At 39.5% G+C, this 19,971-nt stretch overlaps 1 protein-coding gene across 2 annotated transcripts in view; it reads right to left on the minus strand.

Annotated features, from left to right (window-relative positions):
- Clpx (caseinolytic mitochondrial matrix peptidase chaperone subunit X) overlaps positions 1–19,971 on the minus strand; it is a 39,765-nt gene that overhangs the window by 6,266 nt on the left and 13,528 nt on the right. The window contains exons 4-11 of one of the 2 annotated variants that reach the window (XM_052188013.1): positions 14,358–14,512; positions 12,683–12,842; positions 11,003–11,044; positions 6,072–6,248; positions 5,219–5,383; positions 3,895–3,983; positions 2,122–2,286; positions 229–528 (exon numbers count right to left, since the gene is read on the minus strand). In XM_052188013.1, the coding sequence (XP_052043973.1) occupies positions 229–528; positions 2,122–2,286; positions 3,895–3,983; positions 5,219–5,383; positions 6,072–6,248; positions 11,003–11,044; positions 12,683–12,842; positions 14,358–14,512 (1,253 nt within the window). The remainder of the gene's footprint in view (positions 1–228; positions 529–2,121; positions 2,287–3,894; positions 3,984–5,218; positions 5,384–6,071; positions 6,249–11,002; positions 11,045–12,682; positions 12,843–14,357; positions 14,513–19,971) is intronic. The other variant, XM_052188014.1, reaches the window with a different exon arrangement.

The raw sequence follows: 19,971 nt of genomic DNA on the forward strand, positions 1-19,971 counted from the left end.
GAAATGCTGACACTAAGCTGACACTTCTCTCTATATCTTTGTACTTTATGCTCATTTTAACTAGAAAAAAGCAAAACTCACAAATGCTCAGTGTAACGCCCTGTGCCTTCCTACATCTATACCCAGGCTAGCATTCCAGATGGGCATGGCTCTCTTAATATACTGGGCTACCTTAAAATAGAATTATGATATCAAAAAAAAATCATAAAGGAAACCTTGAAGCCTAACCTTATCCATGCTGAACAAGGCCTGATACTGAGGAATAACAGCATTCCGAGGCTCGGTCAGTATTTGGACAAGTGTCTTCTCATCTAGGCTGTGCAAAGGAACCACCACAGGTAACCGTCCCACGAACTCCGGAATCATGCCAAACTCAATCAGATCTCTGGCCTCCACATGGCGGAGTAACCGGTCTTTCTCTTCAATGTCCTGATGAGTGTTGGATTCTCCACTTCGATTGGCAAGATCGGCAGCAGCCGCAGCCCTTCTGCCCTTTCCCAGGTTAGATGGTGTTCCAAAGCCCAGATACTGTCCAAGAGACGACAGCGATTATAAGGAGTGGGCAGATGCTGCAAACATGCCTCACACTCTACAAGTCACATGCAGCAGGGTCACAAAGGCTAAGCACTTTAACCATGGTTGGCTTCTCTAAGTAGCAAAGCCAAGATCTGAATTTAGGACTTAGATTTCTGCTAAGTTCACAACTAAATGAAATGCCCTAAATCCCTATAGGTTAAAATTATGTGGCAGATCCTCTTTTGACATGTCCTTGATTCTTTAACATTACTTTTAATTTTACATATCTCTACCATCAAATCCTTTTTGGAAGTCTGAAGAAGCACTAGTAATTATTAATATTAGAACATAGTTTCCTGTCATTGGTTATAGAACCTTAAATATAAGCTAACTTATTACTATGTTTGTCACACATGAAAGAAAAAAAGATTCTCTGTTAACCTATGTAGAATTCCAATAGCAAGAATAAATTAACTAAAATAAGAACTCAACTGCGGCTGGGCTTGATACATGACTCAGTACCTGTAACGAGGGTAGAGCTGATGAAACTACTATTAAATTAAATATTAAGGCAAGAATTCAAGGACAATTTAAAGCAAACTGTGGGAAAGCGCATTCTAATACACTCACTTAGGAACGTCATGAAATGTCATAGTGGCTACTAGATAAAACCCAAGGCAGGACAAACACAGGGTGTTCTAGGTTTCTCACTACCATGTTATCATTACATCTTACTGGAACCAACCAACTACTTGGTACAGGAAGTGAACCCTGAAATCCAAGCCCCAATTAAAATCATGGCTTAGAGGAATGTTTTACAAGATGGGGGCTGGAGAGATGGCTCAGTGGTTAAAGGGGATTGGCTGTTCTTTCAGAGGTCCAGGGTTTGATTCCCAGCAATCACGTGGTGGCTCACGACCACCCGTAAGATCCCATTGTCTGATGTCTTCTTCTGCCATGCAGGCAGTCATGCAAGTACAGTGCTCATATATATAAATTACATTAGTAGATCTTTTTTTTAAAGCTTAAAAATATTTTCCGAGAGACACCAATAAGACGCAGTAAAACCACAATCCTTTCCCTACTAGGAATAGTTCTTCCTCCTATTTGGAAAATCCAGCAGTTAATAACAAATTTTAAGAGCAGGGAGACTCTTAAATGTTTACTGTGCCCCAGCTGCTCTAGCCCATTTGTTTCTCCTGCAGCGAATCTCAAACAGTATGAAAGCTTCTTAGGCAAAAAATAAAACTACACTCATCAAGTTCAGGTACATTTTGTTCATCCATAGGTATATTGAGACAGGTTCTTACTGTCATCCTAGCTGTCCTGGAATTCAACGTAGACCAGGATGGCCTCAAATTCACAGTGATCTGCTTTTGCTTCCCAACTGCTGGGATTAAAGTCCTGTGCCATCATGCATAGCTAATTCATAGGTATTTGGAAATCCTATTATTTGTTACTCTAAAATTCAAACAACTAGGGATATACATTGGCTCTTTCTCAGAGAACCCCATGACTGGTAACCAGTAGACAAGTGAACAGAGGCTCAGAGTCTGCCATATGTGATTTTACATTATCTTATGAAGAATCTCACAGAAAACTTACCTTTTCATTTTTCCTCCTGCTGATGATCCTGTCTAAGCCATTAAAGGCACCAGATGCCACAAACAAGATATTTGTTGTATCAACTTGAACTGTCTCTCCACGTAGCTTTCGAGAATTCTTTTCTGGAACATTGACTATTGTGCCTTCTAGAAGTTTTAATAAACCCTGATAATGAATAAATTGTAGCATTACCATTTGTAAAGGCATTATTAAACATCAAATAATAGGATTCAATGGGGGAAAATAATACATGGTTATGGTCAATGAGTGTAACTAATGAAAACTCCCACATTTCTAAAACCAAAGTAAAAATCAACTGCATTTATCAATTTGGTACTTCATAAATTAATTGAAATTCAGTAAACAGTCATCTAAGGAAGTTGAGTTTAATGGTAAAGCCTTCCTTTCCCCATCCCATCTCCTCTCCCACCTCCCCTGATAGCTTATGTAGCCCAGGCTGGTCTTGAGCAGTGGTCCTTTGCCTCAGTCTCCTGGGTACTGGATTACAGGACAGAGCCACTATACCTAGTTTGATGGCAAGCTCTTAATGCAGACAGAATAATGATTCTATTAATGGTAATGAACAGTGGGAATATTCAAAATTGAAAATAATCAATCTTTCACATGAATGCTATAATTCTAACATAATTCTATAGTCAGCTTTAAGATTATATTTTGAGATGCTTTCATAAAAAATTATTTGATAAGTAAAAAAAACATAATCCCTCTGTGTTTGTCAGAAAATAAAGCAGAAGCATTTTGGTTACAGTTTAATTGCCATTATAGATTAAGTTTATTACTGTGGTCACTAGACCATGTGGCTTTAATTATGATTATGCATAAAATGAAATGCTATTTTATACCATCTTTTTGAGACAGATTGTCATGGAGCCTAGGCTAACTTCAAGCTTACTGTGTGGCTGATGACACTGAACTCTTCATCGTTTTTCTGGTTCCACACAGTCCCTGACAACAGGTATGCCACCATGTCTGCTTTCCTTTCTCCTTTACTTTTCAACTCTTCTTCCTCTACTTCTCTTGGTGCTAGGGATTGAACCCAGAGCCTTGAACACTCACTCAATGAGTAACATCTGGGGCCATATGCTAATCTTATATGAAGAAACATGCATGGGATCTTTGTATTTAGTTTTCACCTTTCTAGAAGCATTTAAAAGGGCCTTTGAAGAATAAAAATAAAACAGTTTAAAAGCATTTAAATTTCATAAGTAATACATTTTCTTTTTTGGAAATTCATTTATTTTTATGTGTATTGGTGTTTTGCCTGCATGTATGTCTGCGTAAGGGTGTTGGATCCTGAAGTTACAGAGAGTTGTGAACTGCCATGTGGGTGCTAGGAATTGAACTGAGACCTCTGGAAGAGCAGTCAGTACTCTTGACCACAGAGTTATCTCTCCAGCCCCCAAAAATGTAATTTCTTATTTAAAATAATTAAAAAAACAAAATAAAACACTCCTTTTTAGGATCTGACCTAATTTAAACAGTATGTGAAGCTAGATGTGGTGGCACCTGCCTGTGACCCCAGCAGACTGAGGCAGGAATACTGCTGCAAATTCAAGGGCAGCCTGGACTATACGGACCTTGTCTCAAAAAAATCCCAAATAAAATAAATACATAAATAAAGTGGTTTATGAAGTTTAGGGTGAGAGAAATAAAACTGAATCTAATTGAATGTGAAACCAGACGTACAGTACTTGGGAAGCTGATGGGTTCCCTTCCTTTTAGTGGGCGTGAACAAAATATTCAACTGCTTACTTGCTGAACGCCTTCTCCACCTACATCCCGTAACTGATGGATGCCTGGCACGCTGCCAATCTTATCTACTTCATCCAGAAAGACAATTCCTATAATTTAAGGAGGATTCTATTTATAATATGGAAAAGAAAGGCACAAGATAGTCTCAGCTTTAAAAGACTGGATACCTACAAAGCAAAGGTATTAAGTTCTTTTTAACACTTAACATGCAAAGGCTTGGTCATATAAGAATATAATCTTTCTTATTCATCTTTTAATATAACTATTGATTCTATAGCATACAATTTGAAAATGATAACCAAAACACTGTCTGACAACAATTATCTATCCTGGTAAAATGTATTCAATCTTTGTTCTTATGGTGAGGTGAGATACAGCATGTGAGCATGAGGCATTTGCCACTAGTATAACTTCAGTTTATTCTTCCCCACATCTATCCCCCCCTCTACACACATGTAAGTATTTCAGTGTATGTATGTATGTTTGCGTGTCTATGGGCATACACGTAATCATGGCACATGTGGAGGCCAGGAGACAACTTGCAAGACAACTTCCACTATGTGGACTCTAAGGAATGAATTTAGGGCATCAGACTTGGAGGCAAGTGTTTTTGTCTAATGACCCACCTTGATGGCCTATCATTGATAGATTTGTCTTAAAGCAGTGAGTGCTTCTCAACCATTCTAATGCTGTGACCCTTTAATACAGTTCCTCATCTTGTGGGGACCCCAGCCATAAAATTATTTCAATGCTACACTATAACTATAATTTGCTGTTATGAATCATAGTATAAATATCTGATATGCAAGATATCTGATATGTGAACCCAAAGTGGTCATGACCCACAGGTTGAGAAGCACTCACTGCCTTAAAGGAATCTGACTGGGAAGCTGTTAGAATCTTTCTTTATGAAGTACTCAGAGAAAGGAAATGAAGCATCTATGACAATCTTGGAGGAACAGGCTACATTTTTCTATACTCATCCATTCTAAACTCTCCCATCCTTGTCCCTGTCCCCATCCTTTCACCACCACCACCACCACCACCACCACTAGAAATCTGGAGAGAAGTAAGAACAGAAACACCACTGGGAGCACTAAGGCCTAAATGAATAGTAGCAGCCTGTTTTCACTCTAGCAGGTGTCTTTGGAGCCATTAAGACAAAGCAAACAAGCATGCTCGAAAGTGTACAACACTGTGTGCTTTTCTAACATTAGAAAATGTTAGCCCTTGACTGAAAACGAGAATTATACGATTTCTTAATACTCGACTGCTTTCTCAAGACACTTCACCTGGGAACAGACAAGCTCCACTTACAGCATACCTTGTTGTGCTTTCTCTACATTGTAATTGGCATCTTGGAGTAGTTTGGCAATCACAGATTCAATATCTTCACCTACATATCCAGCCTGAGTCAAAGTTGTACAGTCACAAATAGCAAAAGGAACATCAAGGCATTTAGCTAAAGTTTGTGCCAGCAGGGTTTTACCTACAAACAAAAATAGTAACTGAAAATATACTGTCTTACAACCTTTTTGAAAACAAACAAAACAAAATACCAAACCTTAAGTATATAATGAAACTTGAAGTGTTGCATGTGTTCTTTATTATATTCAGATCTTATTTTATTATTCCTTTTACAAAGTTACAAATTGGTATAATTAATATGTTAATTAAAAAGTTAGGGATTAGCCCAAAGGGCCATGCCAATATCTCAAATTCAGTTTACAGTCTAAACAATGAATAATAATCAAATAGCCAGGGCTAGAGAGATGGCTCATAGGTTAAGTGCACCAGCAGCTCCTCTTCCAGAGGTTCTGAGTTCAATTCCCAGCAACTACATGGTGGCTCACAACCATCTGTAAATCTGATGCCCTCTTCTGGTGTGTCTCAAGATAGCTACAGTGTAGTCATATAAATAAATCTTCAAAAAAAAAAAAAAATCAAATAGCCGGAGCAATCTTAGATTTTGTTTTATTTTGGTTTTTTTTGAGACAGGTTCTCATGCTGTAAACCTGTTTGGCCTCAAACGTGTGGCAATCCTCTAGCATCAGCCTCCCAATCGCTAGGATTACATTCAGGTATGAGCCAGAATCTACTATTATTCCAAGGTATAGGTTATAGTATCATCCTCTATTTTAAAAATGCATAGTGAAGTTTCCCAAAATGTTATTTACCTGACCCAGTTGGTCCAAGCAGCAAAATATTACTTTTTTCAAGTTTTATATCATCGTGAGAAGAATCCAATACTTCGCCCCCTCGTTTTTCCTGGGGCATCTGCTGATTCACCTGCTGCTGCATAGACGCTCCCAAGGCATTGCCATGTGGGCTAATTCCAGCAATCTGAAGCAACTCTGGGGAAAACAATACCAGATTATTAGAGCTACACCCGAATTTACTGGAAAAATGTGCCATACAATCCTACATCCAGAAATAATAAACACTTATTGAAAACAACTCCAATATTTCAAACTGACTAGTGGCAAATGCTAAATACATACTTATAAAACAATGAGCTTCAAAGAAAGGAACTAGAAAAGAACTCTCCTCCATAATTATACAATGTGTAAGTGTGCTCTTCAGAGTATAATACAACAGAACAGTGCTTCAGCTGCCAGCCTTCCCTTCTGATTCTGTTTTCTATCTTTAAAACAGCATTATCACCTGTCCTATTAATTTCAAACATATATAGACAAAAACAATGAGACCAAGTACTGGAGAACACACCTTTCAAGTACAGGAAGCAGAGGGTGGCAAATCTCTGATTTCAAGGGACGTCTAGACTACATAGTGGGTGTCCAGGCCAACCAGAGTTACATAAGGAGACAAGAATGGAGGTGGAGATGAAGGAGGAAGAAGAAAAAGGAATAGGGAACTAGGAAACGAGTTCTAGTCTCAGTTTAGCTGCCTCCTGCTTATGGAACTATGGAAATTTGCCTAACTTCAACTACAATATGATAATACTGTGACCCTGGCCTTTTATACTCTCATCTTTCTGTAAAAATGTTTTTCTTAGTGTAGCAGGAAACCAAGTGTGGTAATCTCACTATTAATGTCCTTATCTGAATAACTGACTTTATTGGGTGTCAAGAGGATCCTTCTAGTTCCTTCAACAAACAAAATATTTAACTAGTTTATAAAAAATGAATGCTTATTCTTTTTTTTTCTCTTGACTAGAGTAACTCTTTAAAGATTTTGCACCCAGTCTTTAAAGATTGTTCCCAGTTCTCATCACTTATCTGTGACTACATTTTACTTGTATATAATTTTGGATTTTATACTATATTTTATGTGTATGAATGTTTTGCCTGCATATATGTACCATGACCATGCCTATGTCCTTGAAGTTCAAAAAGAGGGGATTAGATTCCCTGAAACTGGGGTTACAGATGGTTATGAGCCATCATGTGAGTGCTGGGAAGTAAACTTAGGTCCTCTGTAAAAGCATCAAGTTCTACACCAATGAGCCATCTCTTCAGGCCCCTGGGTTTACTTTTAAGCTACTTCTAAGAATGAGTTAAGAATAGCATCCTGCTGTCTAGTGACCATTTTAATCAAGCCAATAGACAGGATAGTAAAAGCTCAGCAGCCATCCAGTTAATATCCGCCCTAAAATTCCATCAGTCACCACTTTAATCATCATGCTTGTGGCTAAAGCTGCCTAGTCATTAAGATTACTAGTGCAATATACATAGAACTTGAGTTGTAAACATCTGAGTTAGCAATTCATATTATTATCTACATTAGGAAAGAAAACATACTGTATGTCTGAATTTATCTGCTATTGGCAAAATTTTTAATTTCTGGGAAATACAGCTAGGAACTGTAGTAATAAAGGTCTTGACTGATTTAGCTCTTTCCAATAGAGAAAAATGATTTAGAGATTTTTTTTAAATTACAAGAGATAAATTACAATACAGCTACATGATACACATGTGTTTTATTATTCAGGGAGATAGGGAGGTGGTCCAGCAGGTAAAAGCACAAGCTGGATAACTTGGACAACCCTGAGTTTGATCCCTGGAATGCATGTGAAATCTGTCACCTTTATTGAGAGATGCAGGGTTGGCTTGGTGTACACAGTGCAGCAGCAGAAACTAGAAAGATACTGTGACAATTGTCAGCTCCTGACAGTTGTCCTCTGACCTCCGTATGTGCTGTGTGGGCCACATAAAACAAACTGGCAATGGTGAAGTCAGTTTCTCTATTTTATGATTAGTGCCCTAGATTATACTTTGAGATGATGAGTCTACTTTCAGGTAGCCCTCCATCCCTGTTTTGCCTCACTCTGTAAGAAATTCTCACAATGACAGCTGTGAACAAGCTCCAGTGACATGGAGCTCAACACATCTGTGTGTGTGTCTGCATATACTTCTATATTCCAGTTTTCTCATTTATAAAATGGGGTTGAAAAATAATAGTTTAGGCCTTGCAAGCTTTGGAAAGATTAATTGAACACACATAAAACAGCACAGCCAGTGCCTATAAGATAAGGTTTATTATCATAGAGACACTTGCTCATATTGCTGCTATTTTCCAAGAGTTTAATTATTCATCCATCGCCTAGGGATCTAGCTCAGTGGCAGAGCACTTGTTTAGTGACATGAGGCCCCAAGTTCAATCTTCACTACCACCAGAAAAAAATCATTCATAAAGCATAAAGGCAGGCTAAGGATTATATCTGGTACTTGATTTAGGAAACTGTGTTATACCAGGACTTGATAGTGCATGCCTTTAATTCAACACTTGGGAAGTAGAGGCAGAAGAATCTCTGCAAGCTTGAAGCCAGCTTGGTCTACAGAGTGAGTTCCAGGGTTGTCAGGGATACACAGAGAAACCCTGTCTCAAAAAAACAAAATGAAAAACATAAAAAGAAAGAAACAGTGTTATGTTCCAAAAGTACAGAAAAAACATTTATGTCTAAGAGCTGTATGCAGATATCTAATTTCCAAAGGAACACAGAATACTTTTCAAAAATGTATTAGTAGAGTGAATAGTACACTTTTTAACCCTAGGACTAGGCAAGCAGAAGCCAGCCTAGTATATATAACAAGTTCCAGGGCAGGGAATGGGGTGGTGAGGAGGGAGATATCCCATGTCTGGGCACATATGCTACTGTGTAAATGTGAATGTCAGAGGACAACTCCAAGGCACTCACTGGGTCTTTCCACCCACCCGGATGAGGGTTCTGAGAACTGAATGCAAGCCATCAGGCTTTACACATCAAATACATTATTCTATGAACAATCTTGTCATCCCAAGAAAAACTTCTGAATTATATTATTCATGACTTTGGTCTAAGTCCTAAGTTCAGAACCTGAAATTCTACACAAGATATAACTAAACAGTACATAATGATAAATTATAATTAAATGTCTGAAATGTTTGTTTACAAGCCAACTAATACAATTATAAACTGCTTTAACTGAGGTGCTTGAGTTCTATTATTTGTTAAAATTTAAGACGGGCAGTAGTGGCACACACCATTAATCCCAACACTTGGGAGGCAGAGGCAGGCAGATTTCTGAGTTTAAGGCCAGCCTGGTAACAGGGAGATATCTTGAAAAACCGAAAAAAAAATTATATTAGGTGTCTTGTAGACAGCTTATCAGTACCATAAAACATCCATGACACTAAATTGTTGCATATATTATTACATATCGGTATTTCAAAGTAATCACTATAGACTTTCTTTTACTAATTTATACTACTTTCACTAGATATCAGCCTAAATTTATTAGTATTGATTGCATAGTATGTACTACCATACTTGGTTTAGAGCTTATATTCTTCTATATAATTTAATTCTATTGCATTAACTGTATGTCTTTTTTTTTTAAATCTTTATGTGTATGGATGTTTTGCCTGCATGCATGTCTCTTCTCCACTTGCCTGATTATTGCCTTTGAAGGCCAAAAGGGGAAATTGGATCTCCTAGAACTGGAGTTTCAGAGAGTTGTGGGCTGCCACTAAAGAACAGTCAGTGCTCTTAGCCACTGGGCCATCTTTCTACCTCTACTGAGAGTATATCTTAATTTTACTGTGTTATTTACTGAACATCAGTATTTCCATAAATGTAAAAATAACTTGGTCAAGGTATGGTGGCATACATCTATAACATTAACACTCTACAATCCAAGGCCAGCCTTGGCCACAAGACTAGATCACTGTATCCAGCACAGACACGCACACACTCATGTACTCATACGTCAGAGACAACATAATTTTCTCTTTAAAAAATTTAAATTTAGCAGGGTGTCAGTGGTGCACATCTTCAAATCTAGCATGTAGGAGGCAGGTGGATCTCTGAATTCCAGGCTAGTCTAGTCTACAGAGCCAGTTCTAGGACAGCCAGTGCTACCCAGAGAAACCAAGTCTTGAAATACAGCAACAAGAATCTTTAATTAAGCGTATTGATTTTTTTATTAGGTTGGTGTCCCTCTATGCTACAGCACACATGCTGAGGTCAGAAGACACTATGGGAGTCCATTTCCTCCACCATGTGGGACCACTATGCATACTCGTCAGGTCACCAAGCTTGGACATCAAGTGTCGTTACTCATTTGACCATCTTGTTGGTCCACAAAAGATAAGGGCCTGGAGGGATGGATCAAGAGTTAGGAGAGCATATTGCTCTTGAACAGGACCTGAGTTTGGTACCCAGCATCCACATCAGGCAGTTCACAACAACCTGGAACTCCAGCTCCAGAGGATCCAACACCCCTGGCTTCCATGGTCACCTGTTCTCATTTGTTGTTTTGTTTGTGTGTTTACTTGCTTTGAGATGGGTTTCTCTGTGTAGCTCTGACTGTCCTGAACTTCACTCTGTAGACCAGGCTACCCTGGAACTCAGAGATCTGCCTGTCTCTGCCTCTTGAGTGCTGGGATTAAAGGTGCACCACTACCTTCCCCTGGCAAAATCTTTTTTAAATCTTGTCCCAAGTTACATATTACACATAAAGGAGACATTTAAATGATGCACAAGAGAGAGTTAAGTAAGCCTTCTTGGTAACACACAGGCAAACAGATCATCACTACCACTGAGATACGTCACTGAGGCAATCTCAGAACCAGAGAGTCCAGACAGGACCCGAGGGAGGTGACTTACTTGTGAATCTGTACTCATCCTCCCGTCTTCTTATTTCTAACTCTAAGAAAGGAGATAAAAAGGGGCAGTATGAAATATATATTATATATATGTTCAGTTTGGGTCAGCCAAGAATGAATGTTTACTTCCTGCCTTCTTCCAAATTCATTTAAAGGATGTTTTTAGTTTTTCACTTTCATGTTCTATGCAACATCCTTTCTACATTAAAAAAACTGAAACCAAGTTCAATGATGACTGCCCAGGTCCTAATAGTCATATAAGTAGAATTTAAAATTACTACCTATTAATTATCCATTAAAACTATTGTCTATCTTAAGAGAGTAATAATCTATGCATCATGAGCTGAAGTTCTCCATACTATAAAGTCTGAAACTGTTTGCTCTTCTAGCATCGCCTACAATCTAGATATTAATGACTGAAAAGAACTAGAAAATAGTTGCTATGACAAGACTACTCTTTGGACCTTATAAAAATGAAGGTCCTATGACCACCATTTGGTATGACTTCCGCTTTCTAAAAATAAGGTCAACTCATATTACCACATAACTATCTTACAAAAAGCTCAACAGGTGACCACTGTCTTCATTAAATCAGTTATATATTTAGTAGCTACTTAAAAGCATTGGCAAAAGTTTCTCAAATTGTATGATAATGACTAAAAGAACCTAAAATGTTGGATTTTAGACCTAGATCAGAAATCAGGGCTCCCTAGACAACAAAATAAAAACCTAAATATTTATATTTTATTTGAATTTATATTTAAAAATCAATTACTATACTTTATTGTTTACAGTAAATTGACATTACATAGTACAATGATATATTAGAATCTCAATTAATAGGAAATATACTGAAAATTACTTACAAATTTGCCCTTAACCTCATATTCTGTAGCTTCATCCAACCCTCCCCCCACGAAAAATGCTAAATATGCTGTTAAGTTATCATCTCTGATAATAGGCAAATCAAATTCTGTATTCTGAACCCAAAAGACAAAAACTAGAGTTTTTGTCCAGAGTTTAGAGTTGCAGTCCAGAGCACTGCATTGATCTGTCCACAGTTATCTCAGGAATTCAAAGGCTCTCCTCCCTCTCCTCCGCAGCCTTCAAGGTTTGGTGGTAGGTTTTGTGATGCTCCTTATCAAAGGCAAGGGCAGACTGAGAGGGCCGAGGAGGGCTCCACCACTGAGCTGAGCTGATCATACATATCCTCAAGAAATCCTCCAAAAAAAAAAAAAAAAAAGCCAGGCAGTCGTGGTGCACGCCTTTAATCCCAGCACTTGGGAGGCAGAGGCAGGCAGATTTCTGAGTTCAAGGCCAGCCTGGTCTACAGAGTGAGTTCCAGGACAGCCAGGGCTACACAGAGAAACCCTGTCTAGAAAAAAAACAAAAAAACAAACAAAAAAGTGAAATCCTCGAGAAACACATTTGACTCTGTGACTCCAAGTTTTAAGAAACAATACTTACCTTAACAAAAGTTAATGAACTTTGGCATTTTTCATTCATGCCTACTTAATAAAAAAAAATAATAAAGCTTCTGGAAAGGTACCAAAATGATTTCATAATCTACTGTGAGATCATTTAAAATGTTGTATTATGGTAAGAAGATTTTCAAATAAGAGTTACAAATAAAGATCAGGCATAGTAATCTACATTGTGGTCAATTACCAAAAACACTGACCTCTAGGTGTTAATGATGTCTGCTTCTCAACCTCTGCTTGCTGTCTCAGATTAGCTGGAATATTATTATATATTCTCTTATAATGATTATACACGGCAACTGAAAGCACTTTCTTAGCAAACGACTGGCCAACAACATACTTGTCGAGGTAGTTATAAATCTGAAAGATGATTAGGCATAAACAATTTACTATGAGCCATCATAAGAACAAACACATTTCGAAACTACAAGCTAAACGAACTTTCTTAGAGTTTTAAATTTGAAAAAAAAAATCCCCATTAATATTGAAGTGTCTAAGGCTGGAGAGATGGATGGCTCAGTGGTTAAGAGTGCCTGCACTCCTGCAGAGGATTAGAGTTTAGTTCCCAGCACCCACACAAGGCAGCTCAGCACTGCTTGTAATTTTGCCTCCAGGGAATTTCTCAATTCCCTGGAGCAGGCACCCACCCCTTAAATGTACACAGATACAGACTCATACACACCTACACATAAAAGAGAGAATGAAATCTTTTTAAAAAGTTATTCATTTACCTGAGTAGCAACTTAAAATGTCTTTCCTTTTTGTAGGGGAGGGCAGTGCCTGGGGTCAAGCCCAGGGCTCAGATGCTGTCTTGAATGTTCTGCCACTGAACCACACCCTCAACTCACTTTTGTTAATAAAAATTAAGGCTGTTTCACACTTCATATTACCAACTATTTAGAACCAGCATCAACTTCTTGAGTTTTTAATAAAGTAAATTGCAAGCATGGTACCACATGGTTGTAATTCTATCATGTGGTAGGTAGAGGCAGGGGGATCTCAAGTTCAAGGCCAGCCTGAGTGACACAGTAACACCTTGTCTTTGTAATAACCACATACACACACAGACACACACACACAGAAGCTATTAATAACGATCAGTTCCTGAGAAGTTAAATCATTTATGTGTTTTCTGGAAGTTTGACCCAGAAGTCCAAAATCTACACAAATTAACAAAGATATAAAACGTATTTACTATTACAGTATTTTACATGACCATTTCTTTAGTCTTATAGTTTTTTTCAATTATTCATTCCTCTATTTTCTATCTCAGCATTACTAAATCTGCCACAATAGACATGGAGTCAGACACACACGAATACCCTGAACACAGCAGAAGCAGACAGGAGTGCAAGTGTGCAGACCCCCAGCACATGCCAGGACAGAGAATGTGGGGCCAAGAAGTACAGGCTTCCGGGTTCTCAGAAAGACACACTGTGTAGTCAGAGGAACCAGCCTACACTCTCTCATTCCTTCACAGGACCAAATCCCACTACGTGAAACATGTACAAAGAGGTCTTCCCATCAATAGAGCAGACTTAGAAGTTGTCCTCTGATCCCACACACATACCAACAGCACATGTATGTGCACATTCACACACACAAATTAAATTAAAAACGTATATAGCTAGACATAGCATATGCCCCACACTACAGCACTTTAAAGGTGAAGGCTAGAAGATCCGCAGTTCATCTTCAACTGCTTGGGGAGTTCAAGGTTAACCCAGGCTACTTGGAACATGGGTCTCAATAAAATATAACAAACAAAACAACAAAAAAAGTAAACACCTGATGAGCTTATCTAGAAACTGAGGATTTAACATAAACAGAAGGGCGTAGCAATGGAATATCTTCAGAAGAACAGGCTTCGTCTACCTTTTTGGGGGGTGGAGGTGGTTTCTGCTGGAATGCCAACTTCACGGCCTCCGCGGCTGACTCTGGTTCTTTAACTATGCTTTTCTTTGAGTCTGCTTCTGACAGCACAACGAAAAAATGATGACATTTTTCACACTTAACAAAACGCGTGGAAGCTGCAAAAGAGAGGTCAAGAAAGGAAAACTTTACAAATAATTTCAATGTAGGGCTGGGGATATGACTCAGTGTCACAATACCTCAGTTAGTTGACCTGTCCACTGGATGTGGCAGTACATGGCTGTAAACTCAGCCCTTGTGAGGCTGAGGTAGACAGACAAAAATTCAAGGTCATACTGAGCACAGTCACAGACCAGCATAAGCCAGAAAGTAAGACCTTGTACCAAAAAACAAAAACAAGTGGATACAAAACAAAAAACAAGCAGGGCCAGTGAGACAGCCAATAGGTTGAAGTATGTGCTTCTAAGCCCTGGAATCCACATGGCAGGAGCGAACACACTCCCCAGAATTATCCTCTGATCTCTACACTTGCATACATATAAATGTATTAAAAACAATTAAAATATTTTATTAATTTCCACTAGATTCTATCCTGATCTAATAGTCATTAAGAGATCTGGTTGTAATCCAGTTTCAATTTACTAGAGATAATTTTAAAACTAGTTTGAGAATATAGACCAATCATCTAGTTTACCGAAATACCTCAATGAACTGTGACAAAGCTGTGAGTAGATTTTTCTATTATTTTTATGAAAACCTTCAGTACTTAAAGTGATTTTAATTGCCAAAAATGTAAGAGATATATTCCTCCCCAACCCCCGACAGAGTTTGTGTGTAGCCCTGGCTGTCGTGGAACTTGCTCTGTAGACCAGGCTGGTCTTGACAACTGGCTGCCTCTGCCTCCCATCTGCCATGCATAGAGGCATGCTGGGGGTGGGAGTTAGGGGTGGGGGAGGATTAGAGAGAATGTCAGATCTTGGGAGCTAGTTACAGGTGGTTGTTAGCCACCCAACATTAATGCTGGAATCAGAATATGGATCTTCAGGAAGAATAGCAAGCCTTCTTAACCACTGAGCTGTCCCTCCAGGCCTATTGTTCCCATTTCTAAACACAAGCCAATTTAGCACACATGGTGAGAGAAAGGAGGAGAGGTAGGTTAACCCAAACTAAAGATGTAGGAAAACCTCACTACTTTGTAAGTTAATTTAAGAAATGTAACTTAGAGGCTATAGAGGTGGCTTGGTAGTTAAGAATGCTTACTGCTCCTGCAAATGATCTAAGCTCCACCTTACTCACAAAGCACCTACATGGCAGCTCACAGCAGTCTATAACCGAATTTCCAGGGGATCTAAGACTCTCTTCTACTTTCCAGGACCTATGTATACAAGTATTACAATAAGCCCATGCAGACACACATACATATACAAGTTTTTGTTTTGTTTTGTTTTTTGTTTTTTGAGACAGGGTTTCTCTGTATAGCCCTGGCTGTCCTGGAACTCACTCTGTAGACCAGGCTGGCCTCAAACTCAGAAATCCACCTGCCTCTGCCTGCCTCTGCCTCCCAGAGTGCTGGAATTACAAGCGTGTGCCACCACCACCCAGCTGTCAAACTGCTTTCTAATTATCTATGGGGTTTTTTTGTTTGTTTGTTTTGGGGTTTTTTTGTTTTGTTTTGTTTGGTTTGGTTTGGTTTTTGAGACAGGGTTTCTCTGTATAGCCCTGGCTGTCCTAGAACTCACTCTGTAGACCAGGCTGGCCTCGAACTCAGAAATCCGCCTGCCTCTGCCTCCCAGAGTGCTGGAATTACAGGCGTGTGCCACCACCGCCCGGCTTGAGAATAATTTTTAAAAATTATTTTATGTGTATGGATATTTTGTCTGCATGTTTCTCTGTGCACTACATGTGTGCAATCCTCACAGAAGCCTGAAGAGGGCATTGGATCCCCCAGAACTCAAGAGTTACAGACATTTGTGAGTCCCCAATTTGTGAGTAGGTGCTGGGAAATGGAGCCTGGATGACTCTAGGGAAACAGTGTCTTCCAGACACAACATGACTGATGCACAGTGACCCTGAGGCGGTGTGGCAGTACACACAGGGCCTGCATAGGTTTAACTAGAAGGGTAAGCGGGTACTACCGTAGGCACAGGGTCCTGCCCCAACCAAGACGCTACCTATAACTGATAGCTGCTGGGAAAGGAGAACCGTGTTTCTCCCATCCAGAAGTTGGCCATCACAAAACAAACTCAACAGGAGTTTTGTGGCCTTTGTTTTGTTTTGTTTTGGCATTATTTTGTCTTATTGGTTTCTTGTTTATTTTTATTTTTAGTTTTGTCTGGGTTTGGGAGTGGGAGGTACTAGAGCTAGAAAGAGCAATTCTCAAATTCATCTGGAATAACAAAAAACCCAGGATAGCTAAAACTATTCTCAACAGTAAAAGAACTTCAGGGGGATTCAGTATCCCAGACTTTAAACTCTACTACAGAGCAATAGTGATAAAAACCGCATGGTATTGGTACAATATCAAGCAAGCGGATCAATGGAGTAGGACTGAAGACCCAGAAATGAACCAACACACCTATGGTCACTTGGTCTTCGACAAAGGAGCTGAAAGCATCCAGTGGAAAAAAGATAGTCTTTTCAACAAATGGTGCTGGTTCAATTAGAGGTCAGCATGCAGAAGAATGTGCATCTATCCATTCTTATCTCCTTGTACCAAGTTCAACTCCAAATGGATCAAGGACCTCCACATAAAACCTGACACACTGAAACTAATCGAAAAGAAACTGGGGAAGACCCTGGAGGACATGGGCACAGGGGAAAAGTTTCTTGATATTTTTTAAAGATTTTTATTTATTTATTTTATGTATATGAGTACACTATAGCTGTACAAATGGTTGTGAGCCATCATGTGGTTGCTGGAAATTGAACTTAGGACCTCTGTTCACTCTAGCCCTGCTCACTCCTGCCCAAAGATTTACTTATTATTGTATGTAAGTACACTGTAGATGTCTTCAGACACACCAGAAGTGGGCATCGGATCCCATTACAGACAGTGGTGAGCCACCATGTGGTTGCTGGGATTTGAACTCAGGACCTCTGGAAGAGCAGTCAGTGCTCTTAACTGCTGAGCCATCTCTCCAGCCTGATTTTTTTTTTTTTAAAGAACTTTTAAAAACATTTTGTAGGTGAAAAGAGTTGGGAAAGGGGAATAAAGTTTTTGGAAATAATTACAGAAAAAAGGCTATTCTAGGAGCTGGAGAGCTGGCTCAGTGAACAGTTGAACATATTCCTCTTACAGTGGAAGTGGCATTGCTCACACAAGCATGTCAGGGGGCTCACAACTACCTCTACCTCCCACTCCAGGGGATCCAATGCCTGTGCCCTCTGTGGGCACTTGTACTCAGGCAAATACCCACATGGTGATACATATACACCTATACATTATTAAAATACAGTTTTAAGGGACTAGAGAGATGAGTCAATGGTTAAGAGCACAGCCTGCTCTTCTAGAGGACCCAGGCTCCATTTCCCAGCACCCGCATGGTGACTCACAATTGACTCACAACTCTTGAGTACTGGGGGATCCAATGGCCTCTTCAAGTTTCTGTGGAGACTGCACACAGAAAAACATGCAGGCAAAATATCCATACACAAAATAATTTTTAAAAATTATTCTCAAAATATAAAATGAGCCTTCAAAAAACTTTAAAATGGGCCGGGCGGTGGTGTCGCACACCTGTAATCCCAGCACTCTGGGAGGCAGAGGCAGGCAGATTTCTGAGTTCGAGGGCAGCCTGGTCTACAGAGTGAGTTCCAGGACAGCCAGGACTATACAGAGAAACCCTGTCTCGACAAAAACCAAAAAAAAAAAAAAAAAAAAAAATCTTTAAAATGATATTCTATTAAAACAACAAAGCACACACACGTGCAGTGCATGAGCACACACATGAACACACATTTTGGATGTTCCAGCAGCAAACTTTAAATGACAAGAGGACTGACTTTCACATGCTCTGTATTTACTAATCACTTCTGTTAAAAAAATTCAAGCCATCAAATCCAAAAATTAACACAAGCTCAAATATATAACCACCACTGCCCATTGAAGAAAAAAAGTGATCATCTCTATTTTATAATGGGGTACAAGTTCACAGCTGTTATTGATAGTAAACAGGGCAAAGATTAAAGGGCAGAGACGCTTCTCGTCTAGTTCAGGCTGTGTGACTGGAAAATCTGGCTTGAAAACAGAAGACCAAAATATTTTTCTAAGGAAATTAGGTCAAAGGGAAAGAGATTAAACACTACCATGTGTCATCTGAACTTGATGTTGAAGGGCTGCTAAAATTTAACTTGAAGGCTGGATTTGTAATACAAGTTTATGGTGGAGCATGTTTGGCATATACCCAAATTCAATGACTCAATTTTACTTACTGAAATACTATGGAGGTGATATGAATTTATATGGCATACTTTTTAACTCTTAAAAATTCCCTAAAGTGGGCCACACACTCCATGGGCTGAAGGCCTGGGCAGAACAACAGGGGGAAAGTGGGCCAGTGAGGTGACCCAGAAGGTCGAAGTGCATGCTGCCACGATTGACGACTGAGTTTGATCCCTGGGTGCCACATAAAAGTGGAGAACTACCTCCTTCAAATTGTCCTTGAGATATTGTGTGTCAAGCGCCCGTCCCCCCACAACCCCCACCACACACACATAAATAAATGAAGGTAATGTAATGAAAACTTTTATGGAAGAGGAAAGGGAGAAAGCCAGTAGGCTGCTGGCACTCCCTTTCTGTTTCTGGGCCATGAAATGAACCGTTCTTTTCCATCACACATTCCTATGGCACTGTGTTCTTGTCCAAGTACACAAGGCCAAGTAATGTTCTGCAACTTTGAGCCAAAATAAAAACTTCCTCTTTTTAAGTTGTTCTGTCAGTACTGTGTCACAGAAACAAGGAGAGTACTGACACAAATGCAGACTACAATAGCTGCAAGAGGCCACATGGCCCACAACCCTGAAATAGTTACTGTTTGGCCTTTTTTGTTTGTTTGTTTGTTTGTTTGTTTCAAGACATGATTTATCTATATAGCCTGGTGGTCCTGGAACTCATTCTGTAGATCAGGCAGGCCTCAAACTCAGAAATCCACCTGCCTCTGACTCCCAAGTGCTGGGATTAAAGGCACGTACCACCACTGCCCAGCTTTTCACATTTTTTTGGGGGGTGGGGGGGATTTGGTTTTTTTGAGCCAGGGTTTCTCAGTATATCCCTGGCTGTCCTGGAACTCACTCTGTAGACCAGGCTGGCCTCAAACTCAGAAATCCACCTGCCTCTGCCTCTCAGAGTGCTGGGACTACAGGCGTGCGCCACCACCGCCCGGCCACATTTTTTTGTTGTTGTTTTGACTGTTTGGCCTTTTCCAGCAAATGTTTGCTGACTCATGCTATACTGTATTTAGAAGAACTGTGATGCAAGCACCTGGACTTAGGATTAGTACCTAGAATACATATGGACCTCACTTAGAAATGAACAAAGTCTTCACATGGTCATCTAGCCACTCATGAATGGCGAAACGATACTAGACATTTTATATATACACACACACACACACACACA

The sequence above is a fragment of the Apodemus sylvaticus genome, chromosome 7, assembly GCF_947179515.1.
Source record: "Apodemus sylvaticus chromosome 7, mApoSyl1.1, whole genome shotgun sequence".
Taxonomy (NCBI): domain Eukaryota; kingdom Metazoa; phylum Chordata; class Mammalia; order Rodentia; family Muridae; genus Apodemus; species Apodemus sylvaticus.